This window comes from Ammospiza caudacuta, chromosome 5, assembly GCF_027887145.1.
Source record: "Ammospiza caudacuta isolate bAmmCau1 chromosome 5, bAmmCau1.pri, whole genome shotgun sequence".
In the NCBI taxonomy this organism is placed as follows: Eukaryota; Metazoa; Chordata; class Aves; order Passeriformes; family Passerellidae; genus Ammospiza; species Ammospiza caudacuta.
The window spans coordinates 24,528,978-24,556,887 of NC_080597.1; the positions used below are offsets into that span (position 1 = coordinate 24,528,978).

The 27,910-nt window shown below is 35.3% G+C and overlaps 1 protein-coding gene across 3 annotated transcripts in view; it reads right to left on the minus strand.

Annotated features, from left to right (window-relative positions):
- SLC41A2 (solute carrier family 41 member 2) overlaps positions 1-27,910 on the minus strand; it is a 61,084-nt gene that overhangs the window by 27,258 nt on the left and 5,916 nt on the right. For all 3 annotated transcript variants that reach the window (XM_058806160.1, XM_058806161.1, XM_058806159.1), the window contains exons 2-10: positions 26,876-27,607; positions 25,549-25,656; positions 20,741-20,812; positions 19,407-19,551; positions 17,441-17,587; positions 12,872-13,019; positions 12,459-12,538; positions 2,483-2,614; positions 1,445-1,593 (exon numbers count right to left, since the gene is read on the minus strand). In XM_058806160.1, coding sequence (XP_058662143.1) covers positions 1,445-1,593; positions 2,483-2,614; positions 12,459-12,538; positions 12,872-13,019; positions 17,441-17,587; positions 19,407-19,551; positions 20,741-20,812; positions 25,549-25,656; positions 26,876-27,430 — 1,536 coding nt within the window. In that variant the 5' untranslated portion in view covers positions 27,431-27,607. The remainder of the gene's footprint in view (positions 1-1,444; positions 1,594-2,482; positions 2,615-12,458; positions 12,539-12,871; positions 13,020-17,440; positions 17,588-19,406; positions 19,552-20,740; positions 20,813-25,548; positions 25,657-26,875; positions 27,608-27,910) is intronic.

The window sequence follows — 27,910 nt, forward strand, 5'->3', positions numbered from 1 at the left end:
GTATACATGCTGCTGCTGGATTTAAATTACTATGTCATTTGAGAGTTCTGCCATAATGCCTCAGGTTTTCAGGTGAAAACCTGAGATTTCTGCATTTGTCAAGTCTTGCTGCTGAAGAAATTATCCCTAAACATGCTGTGATTGCAGTTCAGTGAGCAGGAGAACTGGATTTATGAATTCAGGTTGATTCCCACAGGAAATCTTGGAAGTTTAATACTGACGGGAATCACTCTGGAATCTTCCATTACCAGGGGCTGTTGCCCCAACCCAGACAGAACAGACAGAGCAAAGGAATAGCATCATTTTCTCAGGAAAACACATTATAAAGCAAGTGATAAGGCTGGAAACTAGGAATATTATATAAGAAGGAAATGAAAACTAATTTATGTCTTTTGGTATGACACTCTCACTTGCAAAGGTTGAAACATTACCAGTCATGTTCTACCAGAAAGGTATAAAATTCCCCTGTAAAACTGTAACAGTTTTTGAAACCTGTCCTTATTGAGATAGCAGTGTGAAAAAAATAGGACAATTCAGAACATTAAAAATTATCATTTCATTAAGTATTGACCTGTTGATAATGTCATTGTTTGTTTTCTAAAACTTAATTGGTCACATTTTTTTAAGTAGCACATATATTTAAATTATGGATATTGCAATTACATTTCTACTGTGTAACACAAACAGTCACTTTTTGGTTTTAAGGTGTAATGAAACATAATAGTTAATTCAGGCAAGTTATACCTAAAAATTAGGTGTGACTTTAATAAAATATTTTATTTTGTATTAGTGATTTCTCAAAATGAAATCATTTCACTTTAAGACATTGCTATTTCAAAAGGCATCTTTCAAGAACTGCCCTTGCTGGGTATAAACAGACCATTAAGTAAAACAGCCAAATAAGGTAATGACGTTTGACAATTAATGCAAGTACAATTTCTTGTACAATGTTTGCTGTCATATTAATTTAAACTAATAAATATTAAGAACACGCCAAGGAAGCTGTAATATTTTCATCTACTGGACTATGTTAACTAAAACAGTAACGTGAACCACTTTAGGAGATTTTTTTAACAGTTTTCCTCGATTTTCATTATTCATAAATGCTACCTTTCTTTCTTTCCATTTCCCTTCCCTTCTTTCCATTTCCCCTCTAGTTGATTACAATGATGGGGGTTTAGATGCAATGGTTCCAAAAGCAGGTGAAAAATACATGACAAGGAGATAATGCAGTCAAGTATGTTCTGCAAAGCACTCACAACAACAGTACACCTGTGTAAACTGTATATTTGTGCAGATAATCAGCTAATCCAGAACTGTGCTGAAAGTCTCTATTAAACCACACCTTCTTGTACCCTTCATAAGATTTCAGATACCAGAAAAAAATTATTTTCTTCAAGAACTTGATTTTATACAAGCATTTGCCAGTTGTACTTATTCTTACCTGTAGCAGAGCTGCCAACAAATAGACTGCTATAAAGATGGGGGTTAAGGAAGTATGTCCGCTTTTCATTAAGCGGATAGTGTACAAGAAAATCAAGTGTCCAGGAATCACCAAGAGAAGTAGAACTTGGGCTGATTTGTTATTTACTCCTACAATAAAAAAAATAAAAATAAAAAAATACAACATTTGGTTAAGCTCTTCAATTCCTATATTTAGATTTTTATTCATTTCAGTATAAAATCTCCCATTTTTGGAATTCCACAGCATTGGCTACTGTGAAACAGGAGGCATTATTTTCCACTAAAAGACTCCTTGAGGAATTTCACTGTCTTCCAGAAAAGGTAAGCGGAGCCCTTCTGGAAAAGGGTGCAAACTGCCTTCATTCTGTGCACATGTAATACCATCTACATTTTTGGACTTCCTAAAGTCTTACTAGTAAAGAGGATCTTTTGGACTCCATATTCAAGACATCCTCAAAAATACCTTATATTTCTAGAAAGTAATCCCACATTTACCACTTTCACATCTGTTTCAATTCATTTAATAAATATGGAAGTGTAATACACGGTGGTGACACATCACATTTAACAACAGTTACTACATCATTAGGAAAGTGGGAAAGAGAAAAAATGGCAAACTGGAAATGGAAAGCAGGGATTTGGCTTAGTAATTATGTCCGTTTTGCCCTAACAGGAAATTGGTTTGAAGTTCTGAAGGCAGACAAAACTTGGGAGCAGGTAGAGAAGCTAAGGAAAGTTGAAGGCTGAAACCTTTCTGAGTGGTTATCCCGGCGTCCTGCCTCACCAGCCTATTCCGGGGCTTCACGCTTCTCTGTGCTCCTCTCTGCTAATCCATCCCTCCGGGAGTTTTTTGTGATTCTCACAGGCAAAAACAGCCGCAGGTAAATGAAACTGCCAAGCCTCACCCAGCCTTTGAATTGCACACAGCAAGTTCAGTTCATTGCCATTTCTCACTAGTGATACAGTTTGGCACACAGGGATAAAGAGATGTGAGACAGGATTTTTAACTCAGACATACCTGTACCACAGTATGTTCTGCATGGGTAATAGCAACCCTTGGCCTCCTCTGGCAGCTCTCCAGGAATGCTGTGTAAATGGAGGTAGGTAGAAATTCTGCTGGCTTGAATAGCTACTAGATTGCCACCAATACCTGAAATGCAAAGGGAAACCAACGAAAAATGTTCAAGTATTTTTTTCCTCTAGCAGGCAATATTTTTGCACATTTACCAACTTCCTCTGTGTTTATCACAGTACCTTGCAAACAAAAGCCAAAATGAAAAATATCTTTAGAATGTATATTAGTTGTAGACAGGCTGCAAGTCATTAAAATCAGTCCAAAAAATGTGGGCTACAGTTTAATGTATCACTGGGAATTTGGAGATCAGTTTTGAACCATGGCAAGATCCAAAAGGTTCAATCTTACACTTTCTCATAGGTGAAACTCTTTTTTATCACTGCCTCTTCTTTGGAAACACCTCTTGGATGACCAGAAGTATGACATAGTTGCGCCACTGCTGGATTACCTCCGCAGGGGAGTATTTCTGGCCAGGGTAAGTATTGAAAGCTCACTAACACAAACATAAATGCAGATTTCACACACACGACCACAGGGCCAGAGAAGGCTTCAAGAGTTAATATATTCATTCCCCTCTGACACAAAGCATGAGTAACTATAGCCTTCCGCCACTTTTAACCCAGGCTGAAAGAGCAAGATGAATGTCTGAAGAGCAGATTGTTAAAAGAATGGTAGTGATAGAGATTCTAGTTTCTTTCTGAAAAGGGGCAACATGTACAAGTTGTACTGGCAGAGTATTCACCTCAATATAAAAAATAAATCTGTTAGGGTGAGAAAAACTCAATGGAACAACCACCCCAGGGACATGGTGGAGTCCACTTCACAGGAGATTTTCTAGATGTGACTGGAGCACGTGCCAGAAAATCTCAGCCAGGCTGCCTTTCTCACATAAGGTTGAGCCAGATGATATTTCGAGGTTCCTTCCACTCTAGGCTGTTTCACGTCCTGTGAATTTTTACTTCAATGAACACAAAACTAAAACAACTTGTTATATCCACACTGCAGAGTGCAGTAACATGAATCCCTCCTAATATTATACTCTGTTGCTGTCTACTTGCATATCAGGCACATGCTTTTTCTTTCCCTGATTTGGATGCTTTACATAGCAATGGGTTGGTCTGAGAAGATGCAGAAGTAATGTGTATCTTGTCCCCACATCAGAAGGAGGAAGGCCTTGTTTATTGTAGTTGAATTAATTTGTTTATCTGATGCTTAGGGCTTTGTCTGGTTGCAGAACAAGTATTTCTGGTGAACAGAAGGTACTGTTTCCCAAATTCTTTTGGTGATTACAGAGTGGTTAGCACAGAGATCTAATACTGAGATCTGAAAGATGTCCTGCCTCACTGCTAGTTAAAGATAATAAATGGCTGAAGCTAACAAGAAAGGCCTTCTAAGAAAAATGTCAGATACAAATCAGGAAATGCATGTTCCCAGTCAGGAGAAACAGGGATAAAAGAAGAACTACCAAAAGGCTGAGTGAGAGTTTGCAAAGAAAATTAAAACAGTAGTAGATCTTTCTTCAGATGAACTACAAGAAAAGTACCAAAGTAAGGAATTTATCTAAATTAGGAGAGATTTAAACTCTAAAACTAATCTAAATAGGACTCAAAATGTGTCCTTCCATTGAGAATAATAAATTAGATATTTTTGACTAGGGAGAATAAGATACAGAAAGAGAGGCAGAAGTAAAATTAAGGATCAATGTACTACATTTGGAAGGGGATCAGATAACTTCAATGATTGAATTATGAAAAAGCTGTCATGTAAAACCTCTTCTTAATAGAGCTACAAAGTGGAGATAGTGCCATATGACTGGAAAATATGAAAGTTTCTGCTAAAAGTGAGGCCATAAAGGCAATCTGGGTAATTACAATCAGGCTAACAACTGCAATAATTGATTTATGCACAACAATATTAAGAGAAAAAAAAGTAAAATATTCTGCCACTATCTGCTTCTCTTATAGCACTACAAAAAGAAATAAAAGACAGAAGTACATAGGGCTGGATTCAGTTTTTAGCAATGCACCTACAAACCACTTTGGCACAACTCTCTAGATTTTAAACATTTTCTAGGATGTATGTAGTCTTCTTTTGTGACTGATAATTATTTGCTTCAACAAATTCAGACAAGGAAATATAACAGGTGATCTGGACTTTTTTTCCCTAGTTAACAATACAGGAAACCGAATGAGATAAAAGAATTAAGGAAGATAGAAATAAATTCACTTGAAATGGTGATTAAAAAATCTGTCTGGACAACAGACATTGACAAGTCTATGAAAGAAGGTGTAAGATTGGTTGTCAATCCTTTGATGGAAAGCTATTAATGACAAACCTTTTCACTTTTATACCCATCATTTAGAGAAAGTATTCCCCAAGCCCTATTGCTCATGTAGATAGTAAGAAATTACTGACATGGATCAAAAATTATGCTAAAAGAAACTGGCCAGCCATGGAATACAGGTAAAAGAGGTGATAGCTGCTCTGCAAAGGAAGCTGACAAGCTAACCAGAACAGCCAGGGCAGAGTGTGATTTCAAGAGGTGTAACTAATTACAGCTGAGTTGAACAATCTATTTTAGCTAAATTAAAATGAAATATTTGTATGTTTAGCAAAATTATTTTAAATTATATCACTAATATTAGTGATATAATTTGAACTCACAGAAGATAGTCAGGTATAGTGAAGTGTAAATGCTTCTAGAATCCATAGTCTCAGTCTCAGCCAGCCAACAATGTATGGTGGTCACAGCAGCAGTGACACTGTATTTTAGTTCTGCTCATTCACTATTCAATTTCAATTCCTAAAAACTTGTTTTTGAACTTTTGGGCCAATTTCAACCACATATGACACAAGGACAGACATGGTAACTACTTCCAGGCATATTTAAACAATCTACCAAAAACAAAACAGCGACTAGATGAATAAAAGAAAAGATCCAAAGCCATGTCCTCAGTGAGACAAAGACAGTAATATGAGCTATATAGTTCATGGCATAAGCGTAAGCAGGCCAGCTGGCAAGTCAGCACTCAGCTTGGAGAGAGGCATGATGCCTCTTGCTCAGCCAGCAGCTCAGTGAGCCAGAAGATGAATGGCAATGCTGTGGAAAGCAGAGAGAAAATGGAGATGATGTTGTGAGCAGTGGGTATAGCAGGAACATGAGACAATACTGAGTACCACAGGCTGAAAAGACTGTCTAAAAACCGTAGGATACAAATGAGAACAGAGTCAGGTCTCACTATTCTGCTGGTCACCGAATGACTCGTATAAGGCTGAATGAATCACTTCATATGTACAGAGATATTCAGTTTGTTTGGTAACAGCAGCTACTGTGCATGTGCAATAACCATCTCAGCTACACCAAATTAATCAGATCTCTGCAAGAAACAGAAAACAGATAAAACTGCATAGGTTGGCAAGGTGTCGATATGCAAACCTGGTAACTTCTCAGCATCTTCTGAATGTATAAAATAGTCACATGCTCAGTAGCTGCTCATATTATTAAAAGATCTGTGGATGTATATGAGGACTGTTTACTTCAACTTTTGATTAATCCAGAAATTTTTCTCCTGGAAAACACTACTGCAGCCACCATAGCAAATACTATACTACAACATAGGGGGAAACGATTTATTTTAAAAGTAAAATCTAGCAATTATTACTTCATTCCTCTCAGAAGAGCAAATGTGTTTTACTTCAATACAAGAGTGCTGCTTTGTCAATAAGCAAAGCCATGCTGTCTGCTAAAGTGCAAAGGATGTCACACTGACTTAAAACTTTAAAGGAAATTTAAAACCTCATCATTTTATTAAGGCAGTTAAGGGCTAAGCAAGAATATTTCTTGTAAAAATTGTTGTTACAGGTCTTTTGTCTAACAAGCACAGGAAACCATATTGAAAATAGAGCCAAAACCATACCATGTATTTGCAAACAGGCCTATGGGCACAATTCTATTAATCATCATCTAGTAAAAAGAAATTTTTCTAACAACAGAACTAATCATGCTAGTCAGAAAACCACATTAAAGCACTTTACATCAATGACTCTTAATCGTTCAAAGCAAATCTGTCTCATAACTCAGTGCAGGTAAAAAAGAGAAGTTAAGGGAAGCTGGATCTTGCTGATCTCAGTCTGAGATCATCCACTCCTCTGGGTAATGCACTTGGCTGGTTTTTCCCTCTGATCTTGCATTGAACTTTTTGATAAATAGAGTAAGGTCTTTCAGGGAATACTGGAAGGAGTAGTTGATAAACCAGAGGGCTGTGCTGCCATTCAGAGGGAATTGGATAGGATGGAGAGCTGGGTAAAGAGAAATCTCCTGAAATTCAACAAAAGGAAGTGCAAAGTCCTCCATCTGAGTAGGAATAACCCCATGCATCATGTTATTATTAACCAGTAAAAAATCATTATTTAGGTACTTGTTTAATACAAGGGGACAACTGTACAACAGGCAACATAAAATGTTCAGAGCAGTATTCAACTACCTACATTCATGAACCCTGTCAGTTCCCATTTCATTCTTCTTTTTTGTTCATTTCCTTAGATGCATATAATTGAAGAATTATTCCTATAGGAAACTGCCTCAAATTAAAGTATTGAGAGCACCAGATAAAGTGAACATACTGAGCTTTAATGACCACTGCTCTGACTGTTCATGAAAATATAAATAGTTGCATGATGAGGCACACAAAAAATTGTGTAAGAACAGGCAAAGCAAACCTGAGATTAAAGACTTTTAGAAACCCAGTTCTATGGACAGGGATTAATCAGCCACAGAATAATGTGTTGTTCCCAAGCAGCTATAATACAGGTTGTGCAATGGACCTAAAATCAATTAATATCTACATAAGGGGAAAATCAGGCCAACATAATTCCCAAATAGATCTTTCTTGTAAATCTATCTAAGAGAGGGAAGGCTAGAAGATTCTCATTTTTGCACATTCCTGAGCACAATCCACAGTTCAAAATAGTCAGTTTTGCCAAACAGGCTTTTTTGAAGTTCAACATTTGCATCACAAAAATGAAATCAAAAGGATGAAAGAGAATCTCAGTTGCAATGGTGACTGAAAACTCTAAATTTTGCAATAATCATCTTATTTTTCAGAAAATGCAAGATGAATGCCCCAACATCTCTACCATTAACTTTTAAAAATCCTGTTTTATGCAAGTGAAATACTTAGATTAGAAACCTAACTAGCTACCTCTTCATATGGGCTTTTCTTCATTTATCTTCCATTTTATTTTGAAGCATGTGTTTCAGTACTTTCAAATGTTTGGGGGAAAGCAGATGGAAAATATTAGCTTTACCTAGATGGACTTTTTTTAGGAGAAAGCTTTATTACATATGCAACTATTACATTCCAAGTTTGATTTGACTCATAAATAATTCCTTTCATATGACTAATAAAAAATGTCAAGAAATGAAAATGCTCTGGATATAATTGCGTTGTGAAAACAACACCATGATTACTGAAATCTTCTAAAACATTTACAATTACAAGTAAGACTTAAAAGAAAGATCACACACTGAAAGTATATGCAGATTTACATATACAAATTAGCAACTAAAAGGTAGTAAATCTATTATCCAATAATGCATCAGAAGAAAATAATAAAAATCAAAACCCTCCTCCTTATTAACGCCAAAATAAAGACTGAATTATACAGTTCTCATACAGTAGAGGTGCTTTCTGAGACTAACACATTCTTTCCAACTCAGGATGCAGAAAAATTAATTTCTACCCAGCCAAATTGCTCTACTCTCATCCAGGTACACTAATGTTTTCCCTTGTGATTTACAAAGGCAAATTTCAGATGCTCAGCTCTCTGAGACAATGCTTATATTCTAATCAAAACATCACTCAGTTGTGGGAAAAATCAAAGTACAATTATACTAAAAGAAATATAAATAAATAGCTATTAAAAGCTGGGGTTTTCTGAGAAGGAAGAATGGTTTCTTGGGGTTTTTTTCCATATTCTCCAAAACAATTTACAGTAAAAGCTCTCTGAAAAACCTGAAAGTCAGTCATTCAATTTACCCTACTAACAGACAAAAAAGGGATATTTTGGGGAATGTATTTTATAAGCTTAATTTTCACCTCCCAGACTACTGGCATTCACTAAGTCTTGTATTAAATTTTCCTATATGTGTTTCTCATATTCCTCGATAGCTCTGTATTCCCACCAGAGAGCAAATAATTTTAAAGTATGAACAGCCAAAGAGTAAAAAATATTAGAACAGGTTTGTGTTACATTTAAAGAGTACTGCTTTAAACCACCTGCAAAGGAAAGTTTTTTGATATGAAGCATTTCCAAATTTCAGGTGTTTTAAGAATTAATTTGCAGAATTGTCATGCTTTAAGGTGCATAAAAATGGGGTAAAGTCTACTGACATGTTGGTTATTACCCAGTAACTTCTGAAATGCAAATACTTAGAAGATATCTCAAAATATTTTGTATAAACACATAAAAATGGAGAAGAAAGTGGCTTTATCTGGTAACTGCACCTTAGCTCATTTCTGTTGCATATTCAGAAGCACGTAATATTATCTTTTTTTTCTGCACGAAAGGAACTCAGTTACTTGCAAATTGCAAATCCTGAGCCAAATTCAACATGCTGTGATGCCATAAGAGGATTTGCAAATTTTAATTCATGAAAAAACACAACTCAAAATCAACTCCAGAATGAAGCATAGCCACACTTGGGCTTAGTTATTTTATTCAGAATTTCAGTACATAAAAGAGACATCTAAATCTCAAATAGTCTGCAAGTTGCCTGAAACAACAAAATCATTTGTTTATTTTCAAAAAGCAGAGATGCAATTTAACCCAGCAAACCACAGAATTAAACATGTGTCTAACAATGAGAAAAATAGAAAAAACAGTTGTGAAATATGTTTGGCCACTGGTTGTAAAGCTGACTATAAATGCCTTTCTGCTTAAAAAATATTTTAATATTTTGGGCAAATATTTGTAGGTATTGTTAATAGGAGTGGGAAACTTTGAGGTTGCTCAAGTTTCAGACCAGAGTATCTTTAGAATATTGAATATCTTCAATATTCTAAAATATTTATGGCTCCACAGTGTAAGACATGATTAAAGTCACTTGTCTCACATCTAAGAATAAGCAAACTATCTAGGCAGGACTTGAATGAAACCTACTTAATGGTGCACAGGAAACCTATCTAACACCTGAGCGTTTTGCAGTCAATATTGTTCAGGTGTTCAAGATACAGCAAATGGCCCTGAAGAAACAGTGACAGCTTGAAATTCTGGACAAATTTACAATGTCCTCAAATTTTGGCTGGACAAATTCCCAATATAAAAGAATATTTCTTTCAGGTTTCCCTGATGTTTTTTTCCCCCAGGTTTTCTGTCCCATAGGAGCAACAAACTTTAAGGTAAAAGAAAATAGAACAGGGAAACCCTCAATTTCTTTCAGCACTTAGGCTTACAATGAGAATTCCAAGGCCAAGAAAGGTAGAGAAAACTTTCTGCAACACTAATATTTTAAAAGCCATTTGTTAAGTGACCTAACACACCTTTCATGTCAGTAAATGAATGTCAACAGATGTACTTTTTTAATTGAAAAACTGCTTTACCCCCAGTTTACTACACTGTACTGACCTGCAATATCAAAAGTAGAATTATGAAACCCAGGAGAAGCTAATCTAACAGCAACCCAAAAACTTACCTACCTATAGTTTCCTTTTCCAGGAGGTGTACCATAAACCCCTGCATCCTCTACAAAGTACATATCTTGTCTGTATTTTCCAATAGAAATGCCTCTACCTTTAGAATTCTGAGTCAAGCGTGCCTCTTGCAATGCCAGCCTCCTGGAAAGACTCTTTCCCTCCCTGTCTGCTGAAGGAGCCTCAGCTTCCCCTCTCTTACACCTGCCTAACTCTTCAAGGACGTTTTGACCTGTCAGCTAAACCTCCAGGGCTCTAGGTTTTGGCTAGTTCTTTTCCCATAAAGACAGTTCAAAAGCATGTATGGGCATTGCCTTAATACTGGTTTGGGTACACCTGCCTAAAAAGAAAAAAGAACAATCCTCTTCTCTTAGGAAGCAAATCCAGGGGGTTAACCAAAAAAGGACTACTATAAGAAAAGTTACAGGTGTAAAGCAGAAAAAAAAGCTGGAGATCAACACATCTGCCTTGCCTTTTAGGTATCTGGAAATCAAAATGGAAACACACAAAAGTTAGATGCAAGTATTTACAATTTTGAATTAATAGAAAGGCAAGGAACAGATAAGGAAACCTAATGGCTGCAGTGTAAAATTTCATTTACAGTTAGTAAGGAACTCAAGTTGCAACATGGAAGTGTTTCACATTAAAAGTAAGAAGAAAGGAAATAGAGGGCCTTAGTGAGAAAGAAGAGCAAGTATGAGCAGAGCCACATGCTCTGCTGAAGACTTAAATAGTCTGTTTCTTTTGTCTATTGCCTTCATAAAAATGGTGATACCTGATCACAAGTAAATAAATACTAAAGTCTGGAAGTTATGTTAGATTTACTGCATCTAGAGAGCTAAATGAACAATCCATTAATTATTAGTGATCATTTTTGCAAACTGATTATTTTGGAGGTTAGAGAATACCTGAGGGCTGTGGTGGAGAAAACAGAAAATATATCTTTAAAATGGGTCAAAAAGGATGATGCAGAGAATCTGTTTATCAGTGAAATTTATATTCCTGCATAAGAATTAGAGCGAATTATTAAAAAGACAATTTATAAGCATCCAGAAGACATGAAAGCTGTAAAACAAGGGCTAACATGAATTTACCAATAACATGCTTCTGTCAAAGCCTCTAACTGAACAGCTTGTTTAATGTTTGTAGCAATAGATCTACTAACTCTCAACCACAGTAAAGCTTATAAAATGTTTAGGTACTGTCCAGTGTTACATTTCCATTAACAGTGTCTGGAAAATTAATTATATCAAGGCAATGTGGTTCAAAACTAAAATCCAGCGACCATATTAACATCTTATTATCAAGGTGGAAAAGAAGTGGCCATAATTAATTTAATTTGTTGCTTAGGAAACAGAATAGAACATATTCGTATGAAACTTGCAAGGGCAAACTTAAGTTAAAACAGAATCATCTTGGTAACTAGAGAAATGGTTTTAATAACAATACATAAAAGTGCAAATTAGTATAAGAAATCAAATGGGAAAACACAAAAAGGAGAAAGAACAGCTAGACAGCAACACAGTAGAAACAGAGCTGGTGATTATAGTTGTTGCAAACCAAATAGGTATCAACTCTGTGGTACTATACCAGGAAAGAAATTTTCAAACTGCACCAGCCTAACAAGATATAAACTATTCTTCTGAAATTTGGCTTGTTCTTATCCTTAGGAGGTAGAACACTTAACGATGAAATTTCCACAAATTCATTCTTTACTCATCTCAAAAGTGCATACCAATCACCAGAAACAGCACACATTTACCTTGAGAAATGTATTTACTTGCCTGTAAGTATGCTTCTTAGTTCTTACATCTATATACATTACAGGTGCATAGTAAATTATTGTTTGAAAATTTGTCTTGGATGTTCAGGGAAAAAAACCTTTTGAAATAAAAAAAATATCTACATTTTCCAAGACATAACTGCTTCAATATAATATTTGATAATTTAATATTTGAATATACTCTTTCAATATTTACACTTTCAGTTTCTTAATGCATACTTGAGGTTTCTACTTCTCACATTCTCTATTATGTTTCGGTGGTTATAGTGAAAACAGGAAGCACTTCTCAGGTGTTCAAATAAACAGCTGTTGACATCAAAATCAAAATTTGAAATTAATATTCCAGACATTAATTAGCACAAGAGAAATTTACTGTAATAGACAAGTCTCAAAACAAGGTATATCAATTGATACATAGTAGCAATTAATCCTGTCAGAGTCTTACCATTAATTACCGGGGTATAAACAACAATTCCAACCAAGTTAGGATCAGATACTGTCGTGTCCAGAATAAGGCCACCAATACTGAAAGGAAAGTACAATATTTAAAATAAAGCAAGCAAGATCATTAAATATAAGATCATTTCCTCATTCTCAGCTACAGACTAACATCACAATAGCTATTCACTTATTAAAACTGGCTCTTGTATAACAAAGACCACAGAGCATTAGCCAATTCCTCTACTTTTAAGATTCATAACTTTCATCGGATTAAATAATGTCTTAGATCAGAGGAAAAATTCCAAGTCTATATTCTAGAGGCCCTTAATTGTGTCTCCCAAGTACAATCAAGTAAGATACACAGAGATACAGGAGGACAATCAAGACGCTTCCATTCAGCAAGACAAAGAGACCTACCTGCTAATAATCATGGCAGTTATAACAGGCTCCCATCCTGAGCGGAGGACAATTCTGGTAGCTGGGTGTTTGGCAGCTATGACAATCCCCATTGGAGTCAGAGCCAAAAAAAAGGCACCAACCAAAGGAGATACATAGTAATATGTCTCTAAAATAATAATAAAGAAAAAAATCCTTCTTTTACTCTCCAAATATTCCTACATGTTTTTCTCAATTCAGAAATTATTTATATCTAAAATAAATTATGATCTATGCCATACAATTGAGAAATTTTAATAGCCTTCATTACCATTACACCTGAAGTTTCAACTACTGCACTAAACAATATGGTTAACATCTGCCATCTGTTATCACTGTCTCTCATCTTCTCAAGGACAGAACCATCAGTACAAAGAATGAATTTTGAAAAGGATTTTTGTATAATGCTTTATGATAAAAAATACAGTAAGGATGTAGAATACAAAACATTACTTTGTAACTGAAGAAAAATGTTTAAAAGAAACTGAATATAATGAAAATGCATTTTGTTTATATCCAAATTCTTAGCGTATGTACACTCCCTTCTTCCCAAAGCAGGTAAAATGGTAATCCTTCCAGAAATAGCATATCTAAAAAGATTCAAGCACGATGTGCAAAATTGAGACATTTATATCAGTAGCTCAGTTCTTTCATAGCCAGTCTGAGTCTGAGAATTAACAGGCAATTCTGCTGCCTGCCCCTACCCATGACAATTCCATCCTATTTCACAGGAATATAACTGCAAACACTGGTGAGTACCATCATAAAGCTGAGACTGTAAAGTAAACAGTTGCTTCCACAGAAAGAATACTACTTTTTTCTGATTAATTGGTTTTATAATCCCATCCTCACAGAAGCTACTACAGCGATCCAAAACTTCCTAATTCAACAGTGAGGTAAATAATGGAAAATTTATCCTAATGGCAAATATATATGTATAAACTGTGCAAATATTCAATTTTTAAATATTTGTTTTATGAGAAGTGTGGTCATGTACCTAATGCTAAAACACATTTTGATAAAACCTTCAAAATTTAGACAAGTCTTACAGCAAAATATATTTTGAATTAACAGGTTGAAATAATTAATATAGATCACACAAACACTACCAAAGAGGAGTAGTTGGTATATAAAAAATATCCTCACCCATGTGTTATGGCTTATTACAATGGTTGCAAATCCAAGCAATTACTATTTTGATATTACCATAGTAGATCTCCTGAAAGAATTGCTGTAGAATTTTTAGAAGTTACTACCCTTCTGCATCAAGTAACAACCTCTGCAGCAGTGCCAGAGGTTGTAAGGTAACTTACATAACATAGTAAGTTATGTTTCCCTGGGCAATCTAAAAGTAGAAAGCTTTTAGAGTGAGAACAAGACAAAGACCAAGAGAGAAGTAATTTTTTCCTGTCCTTATCTAATTATTCTACAGTGTATTATCTGCCTCTTCCTTTGTGGGGCCTTTTTTCATCCATTCACCTCTTTTTGTGACCTAAGAGGTGGACCATGAGAATACTCAGCTCCAGTCTAACTCTTGGGAACAGTGAGGGACCTTTTTTTTTAAATCTATGGCAGACTCTACTAGTAGAACATCTTACTACAAAAATCTAAAAATATTAACCTTGAGATGCATCTTTCAAGAAAAGGATAGACATCTTCCTCTTCCTATTTAATTCACAGAAGAACCAAATGTATTTTACAATAGCAGAAGAATGGGAAGAGAAAATAAATTAATTCTTTTTTAGACCACATTTCACTCATTTTTCTTGGATTTATAGCAGGCAGCTTACATGGGAAAAGACATCTTGCTCAAATAATGCAGTCTCTATTAGAAATTAGAGGTAATCTGGAAATGTACTGCTTCAAAACAACTGCTAAGAACCTGAAAACAATAATGTGAATCACACACTTTGTCTTCTCAACCTGGATCAAATATATATGAGAGCTAAATGCATATTATGTGAGAAAAATGGAAAGCTTTAAAGAAGTTTCCAAATCATTACTGACAAATAACAGGCAACACAGACCTCCACATTTAATTTACTGAGTGTTCCCATTCCAGAGCACTTCTTGTGCTCTGTTGGAGGGAATGTGCCAGGTTCCAGCGACAGTCCTGGGGAGCCCTCTAGTGCCTTTCCCCAGCTATTTGACAAGGATTCACAGCTCTTTTCCGGGAGCTGTTAAGAACTGTTAACTTTTCACTATTTGAATCCCCGTGCTTGATAACTTTGTCACTATTTTTGAAGCACTTAGATGAACCTTTAAAAAATTATATATATGATGGTGGCCAAACAGGGTGTTTCATTTGGCCCTGACCTGGGTAAAAATGCCTTCCCCTGTCTATTCAGGGTATGCCATAAAGTATTGTAACAACCCAAAGGATGTACACCTCTGTTACAGACAAACATAAAGCTTGTACACAAATCATTTCCATCCTTACAGTCTTGTTGTCTGAAAACAACTCATCCCTTGCAGAGAGCAGCCAGAAAGTTATTTTTGTTTCTGACCATTTCATTAGTTAGGCTAATGAATCACAGGGGGAAATGGTTAATTCTGAACACAGTCCAGAAGTGAATCCCACCAGTTTCATTACTACCCTATAAACTGAAGATTTCTTTTCAACATTCCCATTGTGCTTCTTATCTGAGCATCGAGAAAGCATGGAAACATAGAAAGAACATAAGAATATCTGTGCTGGATGAGGCAAAGCTCTCATCTAGTCTAGTATCCTTTATCAGACTATGGTCAACAGTTCAATTATGGGGAGAAGAAAATAAAAACGACAGGTTTAGAGTGATGGTTCTTTCAGCATGCTCTGCCAGCTTTTGCTGTGGTTTGCATCAGGGATTCCATCTCTCAAGTCTCTACATCTGTCTCGTCAATGCTTCTCAAAGGATTTCTTTCTGACTGGTTTATCCAAAGTTTTCTAAAATCACTCTGGACCTCTTAATAGATCACAACATTAGAATTTCACATCCCATTCATGTATTGTGTAAAAAAAATTCTTTAACTTTTTTAACCTGCTGCCTAATCATTCTCTGAATGTCTCTTGCCTGCCATTCACAACTTGATATACTTCCCCTGAGCAGAGGGTGCTCCATACTTTTATTCCTTGTTACTGTTTCATAGTTCAGACACATGCATCTTGGAGACCACCTGTTTCCAAGGTCTTCATGGCATGTCCTTTCTTTAGAAAGACTTACTTGTTTCCAAAACCAAAGAATACAAAGACATTGAAAAAAATACAAAAAGCAGAATGAGCAACTAGATAACTACATACTTCACCAAAAGAGCAGTATTTCCAGAAGACATTATAGATAGAAAATCGGGAGTAACTCTTGGAAGCATACTGATTCTTACCCCTACACATGTAGGATCTGCTTTCCAGCTGCAGTGGGAGAGCAAAATGTGAGTGGTCACGACAGCTATTAAAGCAGCAAAGGATCAGTTCAAACTGTACCCACTTTTTTTTTTATTCCTCCGAGATACATTAGGATTTCTGTATCTAGAAAGGTAAATTTCTACAAATGTGTCAAAGGGAGAAAGAAGTCCAAGTTTCTTTATCCATCTCTTTTGGGGGGGCTGAGTGTTTTTTGTTTAGCTTGATGGATTGACAGGAATAGAATATTATTGGACTTTCTCTCATCAGAAGAAAAGAAAGAAGAGATGCTAAAAAATATCTTCATCAATTTTCACTGTGAATTTACAAACTTCCTTAAAAGACACATTTAAAAGAAGTATTTGAGAAATACAGTTATTAGAATATAATAGGAAGGATTTAAATATAGTTATGAAACAAAAAATACTATTTAAATTTTAACAAAAATACAGAAAATATTTAAAAATACTTCTTTTGCATGCTGATACATTTAAGCTGACATCATGACAACACTTTGTAAACATGAGAAACCAAACACTGAAAAAAACCCTGCAAGTCACACTATGGTAGCTTGAGTCTTATTAGATACTTTTTCTGGCTGATGTTGTAATACAGAAAATTGCTGTAAATATGAAAAATTTTGGACAATGAGCTGTAAAGACTATATGTGATGATATCAGCATCTCTGGTAAGTTATGGACAACACAATATTTTATCTGTGGTATATTATACTATAATTGCCTACAATTATGTCTTTTAAAACACAATAAACTTCTAATTGTTTCTATGGCATGAGTTAGTTGCAGCAATTATTTCATTTTTAATAAGGCTCTTAACATTCTTTTCCCACTGTGAGAAAATGTTTTCAACGTTATTTGTTTCTTCATTATCATGGTTTGTATTTCACATGTAGGTTGCCTGTGATATTGTCAAAGTCTTTCAAATATTTCTAGATCGTGCCGAAGTTCAGGTTAGTGACTTCTATGATTTATTAAAATAAAGGGGAAAAAAATCATGGTACTCTAAGATTTACCATTTAATGGTATAAATGTTGACAGAAAAGTAAGTCAGACTAAAAGTTTTGCTGAAGTTCTCCCTCCCAGCCTTCTCCCCACCCTCCTAACCCAAAAAAAGGTTCCTAGGGAATCATACACATTTAAAAGCACACTTACCAAGGCAAGTGTACAGACCCTGACTTATCCATGCTAATATGGCAAGGGTGATGAGATCGCCAAAACTTGCTGCAATAGGAGTGGCAACGTTGTCAGGATTAATACCAGTCTTCTTAGATCCAACAATAACTCCAACCATTATTACTCCTAAATTCAACAAAGAAGACAGTACAGTAACTGCATCCACTGTTGCAATTCCCCAGAAAATCCCAAGACTATGACAATTTCAAACTTAATAAATAAGAAGTCAGTGCTTTTTTTCCCAGGATTATTGGTCTTCCTTCCTGATTGACGACTGTGGTTTTAAGTTTTAACCATTTTAAAAAATGAACATATACATTTTTTAAAAATACAGTAAGCACACATAAAACCCCAACAACAATCTGTACAATGAACTACTTTGCGTATTAGAATAATAAGCTACTTTGCTTTACTAGAATTATTGCACTATTGTCAGGCAGCTATTTCCTGAAAAAAATAATGGAGTGTATCCTTTTCCAATCCAACTTCAGTCAGGTGAAGTTACCTTTCAGTAACTTCAAGTAACAATCAAGAAGCTACATAATAAATTAAACCAAGACAACATATAAAAAATATTACTTGCTACACACTTGAAAAAATTAGAGGTGCCAATCTGTATTTTTCCTGTAAACATCAACACTAACTTTTGAAGAGTAATCTCCTTGCAAAATGTAAGTGGCTACAAAAAAATAAAATTCACACTGTTACAGTCTTTGGCACAACCTGAGTAACTTCCCTCTCATCAGATATTATGTATAAGAACTTCAACTGTATATGCTATCCTTTATGTTATATTATAAATGGTATGCTACATTAGGAGTTCACTTTCAGAGAAGCTAAAGAGTTTAAGGAGTTTAAGGATTTATAAGGAATTGTAGCCTAAGGAATTATAGACACCAGGAAATTCTCTAAAGAAAGAACTGGCATGATCCTGTAGGGTAAAAATATATTGCAAAAGCACTTATTTCACATGTAGGAGAATAAAGCTTAGAAAGTAATTTCCTTTACTGACACATCACCAGGACAAAAAACAAAGTTTCTCTTCATGTCCAAATCATACATGAGAAGTGTAAAACATGCACTCATGTTCCACAGTTTTCTCGCTACCCTTAATTCTGCACATGATCAAACTCAATGGCTTTCTAGTCTCTAAAAAACATGTGTGCTCTTAATTCCATGCAAAACTTTAACTATTTTGTAATTTTCACATAAGTAAGTATAGCAAAGCAGTAAAACAAGGAAGTTACCCATTTCACTTGACTTACTATTCTTAAGACTACTGACCGTGTATTTTCATTAAGAACATGTCACAAGTAGAGCCACTTTCCTCCTCCCCTTCCTGTCCATTAAGTACAACGTTTTATAATTAAATGTTTCCTGACAATTAGGAAGACAATTAAATTCATCATGCCATATTGCTCCAGACAGACACTGGTACTGTTTGTAGAGCTGGACTTGAACTTGGTCCAAACCTTTCAAATAATGAGCCAAATTGTTCACTCAGCCACAAAGCAGAGCACAAACTAACACACAAGCAGCATGGGCAACCTGGAACTCTGAATTCAGTTAAGCTAACATCCAGGATCACTTGAGTGTAATTATAAACAAGTTTTACCTGCTTAGTAGTAAGAATATATTTTGTACATTAATGAATATAGAAGGCGGGGGAGAAGTTGTGCATCATAGTAGGTAAATTCTCAAGACCACACTTTTTTGTTTAGATATGCTCGGGAGGTCATGAAAATCAAAAGCTTTTCAAAGACTATGAGAGGAGAGGAATGCAACATGCCCACCTATATGGAAATTGCAAACTGCAATATCCTCAGCTGCTTTTCAGATGTATTGTACCTTACCGGATTGAAATTCTAAAGGAATAGCAACATAAGACACATTCTGCATCCACAGAAAAATAAATACCACAAAGTAATACATGTACCCCCTTTACCTTGCAAAAGAGAAGCTATGAAGGCAGTTGCTACACTGCTAGAACACAAAAGGACTGAATGATCAAAGTGGTATTTGCCCTCTGGAATCCAGCCCAATATTACTGCTGCCACTGCTGCCAGAAAACCAACCACTGTTGCCTGAACCTGGAAAAGAAAGTGAATTAATAAAATAATTGACACACTTAGAAGGACCACAGAATCATTTTCTGCTAGTCTTTCCTCCTATCTACATTAACATGCCAGGTATAACAGGAGCATGCTCATCTATTTTGTAGAGAGGATAACAAACTTGGATGACGAAGAACAAAAATCTTAGGCTAGCAGAAAGGGCTATAGCAGCATTTTACAGACTCCAGAATAGCAAAAGTTGTCACAGACATCTTTTCATAAAAATCCTTTCTTTAGGATTTTCCCTTCTGGGAAGCTGAGGTCCCAGAAAAAGAATGTAAACAATGGTTACTTGCTGCTGTGAAATGCAACAGGTGCACCTGTGATTGGCCCATGTTGGATGTGTATAGTTAATGGCCAATCAAGGACCGAGCTCTCTCTGGGACAGAGTCAGAGAGAGCTCCTTTGTTATTCATTCTTTTCTATTCTTAGCTTAGCTAGCCTTCTGAGAACTTTTCCTTCTATTTCTTTTTAGTATAGTCATAATGTAATATATATCATAAAATAATAAATCAAGCCTTCTGAACATGAGGTCAACATTCTCGTCTCTCTCTTCACCCTGAAAACCCTTGTGACCACTGTGACAAGAAGTAAAATCAGGAAGAGGAGCTCAGAAATTACAAGAAGCCAATGCCTAAAGAAGCTTCTAAACCACTCAAAGTAGGGAAGTCACAACATAAATATTTCACCTGTGATTTAGGAATGTTACATTATAACTTATGAATCAGAAATAGTTCTCAAGAAACAGCTGCTTTGGAGAGCATGTATTCCTTTCCTCAAATGACTCAGCTATCTAAAATATTGTTTATTATCCAAAAGCTCTATCCCACACTTCCTTTAAACATTGAATCCAATGGAAATATGGTACTAGAAACATTTGAAAGGTCAAATTTCAAGGGCTTTACCAAATCTGAAATTTTTCTCTAATCACCCTCAGATTCTTTCTCAGGAAAAATTATAAAGGAAATACCCTTGGTACAGTCACAAGCAATACTTTAGTTCTTTTTCTAATAAATATAAGCTCATATTGTTTTAGAGAAGAGTCAGTGTAGTAGAGCTACTCTCCCATTAACACTGTTCATCTCCATACTTAACAATGTTTGTGATTTAACTTTTTCAATAACTTCACTCACAAGAATTAATCCAATAAACCCGTCATATTTACCTGTTTTAAGGCCAGATTGCCAATTATTAGGTTCCATTTCTCAATGGGAGAATCCATTTTTCCAATATTTACCTATCAAAATCAGAAGAGAAATTCAGACATTTGGGGTTAAAATGGTATTATTTGAAAATACCCAAGAATAATTCAGCTAATAAAATAAGACATTTTGATTAAAAACAAGATATGTCTTTAAAAAGTCAAACATTGCTTTTGATTTTACATCATACTTACATTATCCTTCCAAAAGCAGCTAAATTTGATGGAGTTTTACATAGTAACTTATTTACCATTAGCTTGCTCTGCAAGATATAAGAGCCATCTTAAATTCCTGGAATGTCCAAGAACCACCAGTGATTAGATCAGTGGCTGGAAGATCCCTTTACACTAAGCTTGTTCCTATGGTGATTAAATTCTGAAAATAAAAAATGCTAGAATCTAATACTGTTTAGCATTCTAACTTTTCATTTATACTGAATGAAAATGAAGTACAGCTAGAGATTTCTGATGCTAAAAAATTATCTAAGTCCAGTATTAAGGTAGTAGCTGAAAGATAGTAAATAAATTATTCCAAGCAATTTAAAAGTACATACACCCCTTATATAATGTATTTTCTCCTTTTGCTTTTTTTTTGAGTTAGACGACAAGATCTGATAAATGACTATGTTTAAAATAACTTCATTTTTGAGATAACAGAACATTTTTTACATGTTGAGCATAAATTTTAGTGGTTTTTCCTATACAATACTAATTGATAAGATAACATACTCCTCAAATAATAAAAAAAACTTCATATATTTTTCATCTTTTGGTAATTCCTTTTCAGTTGATTTCAATTCAATTTCTTTTCCATTTTGTGATAGTAACGACTTGAAAGGAACAAAGTATTAAAAGAAATGCTAATTTAAAACCAGAAATATAATGAGGCATTTTATCTCAATCAAACTATAAATACTTTATAATGTGCAAACTACAGTGAAAGCTCTGCAAATACATCCAGTAAGTTTAGATAGTACAGCCATTATTTCAGGAACTGCTCATAAGAATCTCCATTGCATCCTTCTTAAATATATATGCTAAATGAACAAAATGGCAGGCTGTGGAGTTTCACTCCTTCTCTCCTTTAAAAAAGTTTTGGAAAAGTACCCCAAAAATCCCTGTTAAAAAAAGTAGTTTTGGAAAAGTACCCCAAAAATCCCTGTTAAAAAAAGTAATCTTGCAAAATGCTTAATCCTAAAAGTGAGCTCCTGCCAAATGCCACAGCTCTTCTTTCTCCTACTGTCACCTACATACTCACATTTTTTTTCTGGAATCAGTTCCATGAATGAGTTCATGGCACCAAAAAATTGCTGATTTGATGGAAAACATTTTTATTCAGGGAGTGAAAAGGGGTCATCTCCTATAAAATTATCTGATCCATCACATCCACTCATGTAACCTTGCTCTCAGGGTTTGGAAGGGAGAAAGAGCAGGACCACTCCTCACAGCTGCAAATTTCTACAAACTGAGATCAAGTTTAGTGTGATACTATGAAATACATGGATCTAAACAAAAGGTTTGTAAAGTCATACTGCCAATGCTTAACAATGAGAACACACGGTCTGAACAAGAGTCTGCACAAATTTACAGGAATGAATGAATAAGCGGTGTTTTGGTGTTGGTGGTGTGTCATTTCTTTGGGGTTTTTTTGTTATTGTTACTCTTTAAAAATTAAAAGAGAATAGAGAAGAGACAGCAGTGTGAATTGAGACAATGACAATGACCCAAAGAACAGAACAAAGTTGAAGAACTGAAGGACACAAAACCCAACATAAATATTGGGCTTGAATGGGCAGTTGACCTAAGTGCACCTCCCATAGTTATGCCACCACAGCAATGGGCAGAGGGAGAAGGGCTTACAGAGACAGAACTCCAGAAGCACCTTCTTGCTCTTTTCTATTTGTATTCTACATATGAAGTAACTTCTGGTGAGATAAAAATAATGTTTTAAAAACAGTAGGCTGTAAGATTGCCAGGGTATGGAATGTTTACACTAACTAACACCAAAGGGAAGTACATCTGTGCTGAGACAGATGAAAAACACAGTCTTTAAGACAGATTTAGTGAAATAACTGATTCTAAAGTATATGGGAAATTGTGAGTGGTCAGTAAGATGCAGCTAAAAGAGAAATTTGGGCAACAAGATGAAGGAAAGTGACCAGACAATGCTTGAAACTGATGTACTATGGATAAGATATTTGCTAAGACACTACTTTTTGGCTGACCACATAATTAACAATGAAGTAAATATAATTAGTATACAGCCCCAGGAGCACAGACATGTCTGCAAATTCAGATGCAATAATAAGCTAAGTGAGTGAGCAGAACATGAATTAATTCCACTGCTGAACTCATGTCAGAAATTTCATCCTCAAAAGGTAAAGCTGGTCACAGGGGCACCATCTAGCTTTTACTTAAAGACAGGTGTCTGCTGGGGTACCAGAAAGGGGAAGATTAATCAGACAAGTGGGTTCCAAATAACTGTTTAGATATACTCTGAATTAATGTTCTCCTCCTGTTCTCCTAGGATGAGGATGACAGGACCAAAGGTTGAGTGGCTAAAGAGAGTAGGGATCAATGAAATCAATGGGAAGAATACAAAAGTCAGAATGACCTCTTTCTGAGAGAATTGGCATGTAAACTGCAGGTCTAGCAGTAAGGCATCACCTGTAATAGGTTTCCACAGCTTGGGTTTGGGGTTTTATTTATTTGTTTGGGTTTTTTAGGTTTTTTTTAACATAAAAACTTAAATATAATCTTGTTAGCATACCCTTGATAATGAATGATGTATACTGTTCTTATCTTGTACAGGATTGTTCCCTTAGTTTATCCACTGGACACGCAGCCTGTGTTGTGGAAACTCCAGTACCCTTCATCTGTGTGTGAGAGGGGGATCAGCTCCTGTCTTGGTAACAGCTGGTGGATAATAAGGACCTAGGTCAGGAGTCACAGTGCAGAAAAAGGTCTGTGTGACCCTTTTCCAAATGTCCCGTGAGAGCTGTGATGCTCACAAATGTGATGGCACTGGTGAGGATGGGGAATTCAGTCACTGATCAAGCCAGAGAAGTTCTGGATTTGTGATCTGGCAGAGGTCATAAGCTCAACTGAGACAAAGAATCAAAGACCACATTAACCTAAGCCGAAGTGGTGAAGTTCTTTATTTTAAGCCTTCAGTAAGACAGTGGTAGATCTTGGACTTGGTGTATTTTTCACTATGCAATACAAGCATTTTTAATCCTCAGGCCACAAACTATACCAGTCAGAAACCAATTTAGCAACAGGTCAACAAAAACCAAAAGGTAAAGTAATAGATAAAAGCATTCATGCCTGACAATAAAGGTAGTAAGGTTTAAACACAAAATACTGTTAAGAAACAGTAAGAATTCTCAGAAAAGTAAGAACAATAAAATCAAACAGTAAACAAGATTGAATGACTAAGGATGATGTTGATAAAGATACAATAGAAATGTCAATGTCCTTACGTATGAAAGTAATCAATTTCTGTAATGGGCATGAACAAGCAAACCCTCACAGGACTGCCAAGACTGTGTCCATCACAGTGTGCATTCAGGCAACAACTCAACAGAATGTGAGAATGGCATTTAATAATGACAGAACACAGGGAGACCTTGTCAATACAAAGCATTCGTAATACAATACAAAAACTGAATGTCCTTGAGGGTTACAGCAGCAAAAACTGCTGATAATACTCAAAAGTAGAAATGTAAGGTCAGGGACTTATGGACTAATATTTCTGACAGAAGATAGGAGTGACAGCTGGAAATGAACAAAAGCAAAAATAATAGAGCACAGCCACTGATCACAAAGTGACTGAGAGGTTTAAAACTGACCCTTCTAGGCAAGAAAGCACGTAACACCCTAGAAAGTTTCAAGAGCAATATTCTACAAAGACATAGTAAAATATCATCTAGAGTTATGTACACCTTTGTACATAGACCAGACATATACTAGAAAAATTAATTCAAGTAGGAAGAGGCAAAGAGTGGGGCTTTGCTGGAGAACTGAAGCTCTGTGTTAGGCAGTCTTAGAGAGATACCCAGTGCAGCCATCAGAAACAGCCTAGCTACATTATTAGACTGATCTAATCACTAGTTATTCACACACACACAAAAGATATCCAGGAAGGCAATCTGCCTTACTTAGACTAGAAAAACAAAGATATATAACATCCCCTGAAATGTAAAAAACAGCTATAAAAAATACATGAGAAAGAACCCACAGAAAAAACTCTAGTTATACTACATTACAGTGTTGGCACACACAAAAAATAAGCAGCACAAAAAAAAAAACCCAAAACAACCTCGCCACAACAAAAATAAATAAATTTGTTTAGCCAGAAAGCTTAAAAAAAATTCTTGCAGGTTAATCAGAGATCTGGAATAGCAATGTTACCAATGCTTTATTTTGCTGCCACACTAATGGTCTTTTAAAAAATGCGCTTAAAACACGACCTTATTTTAGCCTATTCGAAATCCCTCAAGGTCAAAGAGATCTCTCAATACACCTATAAATCTCAAAAATCTGCTTTATCTGTTCTGAATGATGAGTTGGAAGAGACTTTAGAAGTGAAGTTTTGATGTGTGGAAACAAGGGTCACCTTTTCAACTTTGCCAACTTAATAACAGATTTAAACTGCCCCATAACAGGCAGATGAATTCATAAACATAAAACACTCATGTCTCAAAGATTTGTTTCCTTTGAAATGTTTAAACATGTATCTGAAGAGTGAAGAGGAAGAGAAAGTTACTTACAGCAGTTGACAGCCGCGATGCTAAGGTCATTTCCAAATTTCCTTTGAGACCAAGGAGCGCAGGAACCAAGATAAAGACTTCAGTAACATTCTTGAACACATCCCAGTGCTATACGAAGGATACAGTGGGAAACATTTAATTGAAAGATTATCTTTAGACCATCCATAAACTATTAAAAAAATTCTGTAAATCATAACTTAACCCTCTAAAAAAATGTTTTATTTTTGTATTAGACCTAAAAGTCTGAAGTCAGAACTATTACCTATTTAGATAAAACAGATTTATGACTGCATATTACTACTTCAAAGATAAGAAGACTATAAGCAAGAGATACAAAACTTGGCCTTAAAACAAACATAGTTAAAAAAATATGTCATCGATCTGAAGTATTTGCTTTTCATTATTTAAAATAGTCCCACATACTAAGATTGCTCTTGAATTCTGCTCTTAATTTTCAATATTTTCATCTTTTCCTTTCAAGCTGTGTAGAAACCGTACATAAAACCAGCAAGGAATTAATTATCATATGAACAGAGCTTGTAAGTAAAAAAAGCATGTCTTTATTCTCTTATCTCTAAGTGTGAAATTTACAAGAGCACAGCTTTCCAAAATCCAGATTTTTTAAAGAAAATTATTTTCCTTTTTTATGCACCAAGTTCTCAGCACTGAAGTGCTATGCTACTTTGTATGTCTTGTCAACCCATGTTATTTAATTTGTCATCATTTACCAACTCTAACTAAACTAACAAAACTGTAAATTGTCTTTTTATTTGGGGATCTGCAATAATTTAAATTATTATTTTAATGAAAATAAAAGGATTCAATTAATGCATCTGTATAAAGAATAAATTTGTACGATGTAAATGAACAAAGCACCAGACTGGTGTCAAATACACCAAGGAAGCAGAAAAAGTTTCTATGTGAAATTTTATTTACCTTTTTTTTCAGGTAACAAAGTCTCTTTCCATTGCAACTAATTGAAGTCCAAGCTTCTTTTAGTTTCTTAAGATTTTGAGTGACAAAGATTGCCACCTCTTCCTTGTATTTTAATTAACATTGTAAACTCTTTAAGTGTAGATAAAGAAATTTCTACATCTGAACAAAGCAAAACCAAACAAAAGTGGAGAAATCCACAAAGATTAATTTCTGTATTGTAGTTCTGTTTAAACATTGTGCTTATTTCAAACTTTTTTAATAAGCTCATAGTAGCAGAACCACACACAGACCTAATTACATCTCAATATTGCAGACATCTACAGTGTCACATGTTAGAACTACAGACCTAACAGACTACCTGTTAAAAAAGCCTTACAAAGCAAATACCAACCTGTACAATATCCAAAACCATGCCAGCAGAAACAGTTCCAAACCCTGCCAGCAAAAAAGGTACAAGTATCTGCAGTGCCATAATACTACTCGATTCTTTGGGTTGTTTTCTACTTCCTTCCACAATTATATCCTCATTACTGTCACTAGACAGAGTGTCATCCTGCAACATGGCATCTGTTTCTGAAGTGTCCATTCCACCACAGTAATTGTAACTGGTAAAATCATCATATTTAGGGCTACAGCTGGATGGGCTGTGTCCATTGCTACCATGAAAGCTCGCTTCTGAGAAGTGATGGTACTCTGGGTGTTGTTCGGACCTGACATTAAAATTGTGTCCTACTGGTAGCAATCCATCTTGCCAGACACCATTCACCTTTTTGTGTCTTTCCTCTTGGTTTATTTGGTAAACAACAGGAACCATACTTAAAAGCAGCCTCAAAAATTTATCAGACTGAATTGTATTAAGATTTATCGTCCAGTTTACAAAGCCTTCTCTGTCATGGACTTTGCCATTTGTTTTGGAGATGGTAGATCTGCCTTTACAGTTAGTCATAGTGCTATAGAAGTACAGGTTGAAAAGCACTTTGTTCTTCAGATGTCAGCCAAGAAATCTTGCAGGTGAGTCACCAAGTGTCACACTTACAAGTGGACCAAAATGTTCCTTTTTTGCAAGCAAAAATGTTTTTTCACTGCTCTCAAATCTTCAACATTTCCATAAGCAAGACTGGATCTGCAAAAAAAGTAGAAAGTATATATTCACTTATAAAATATTTTAACTCTACAGAATACATGAGACATTGGTTTCATTTTTCAGATCGCAATCTTTTTGCTTTTCTGTTTACCATGATTTAAAGTGATGTTGCTTCTACTTTGACATTTCCATCATGGGAAGAAAATAAACAATGATATACTGATAGTCTGAAGTCATTTCACATTTGCTCCACCAGAAGCCACTTTACCTTCCTTTTCTTCAATCTTCATGTTGTGGTAATAATTGTAGCAACTTACTAAAAGAACAGTTCTAATGTGACTC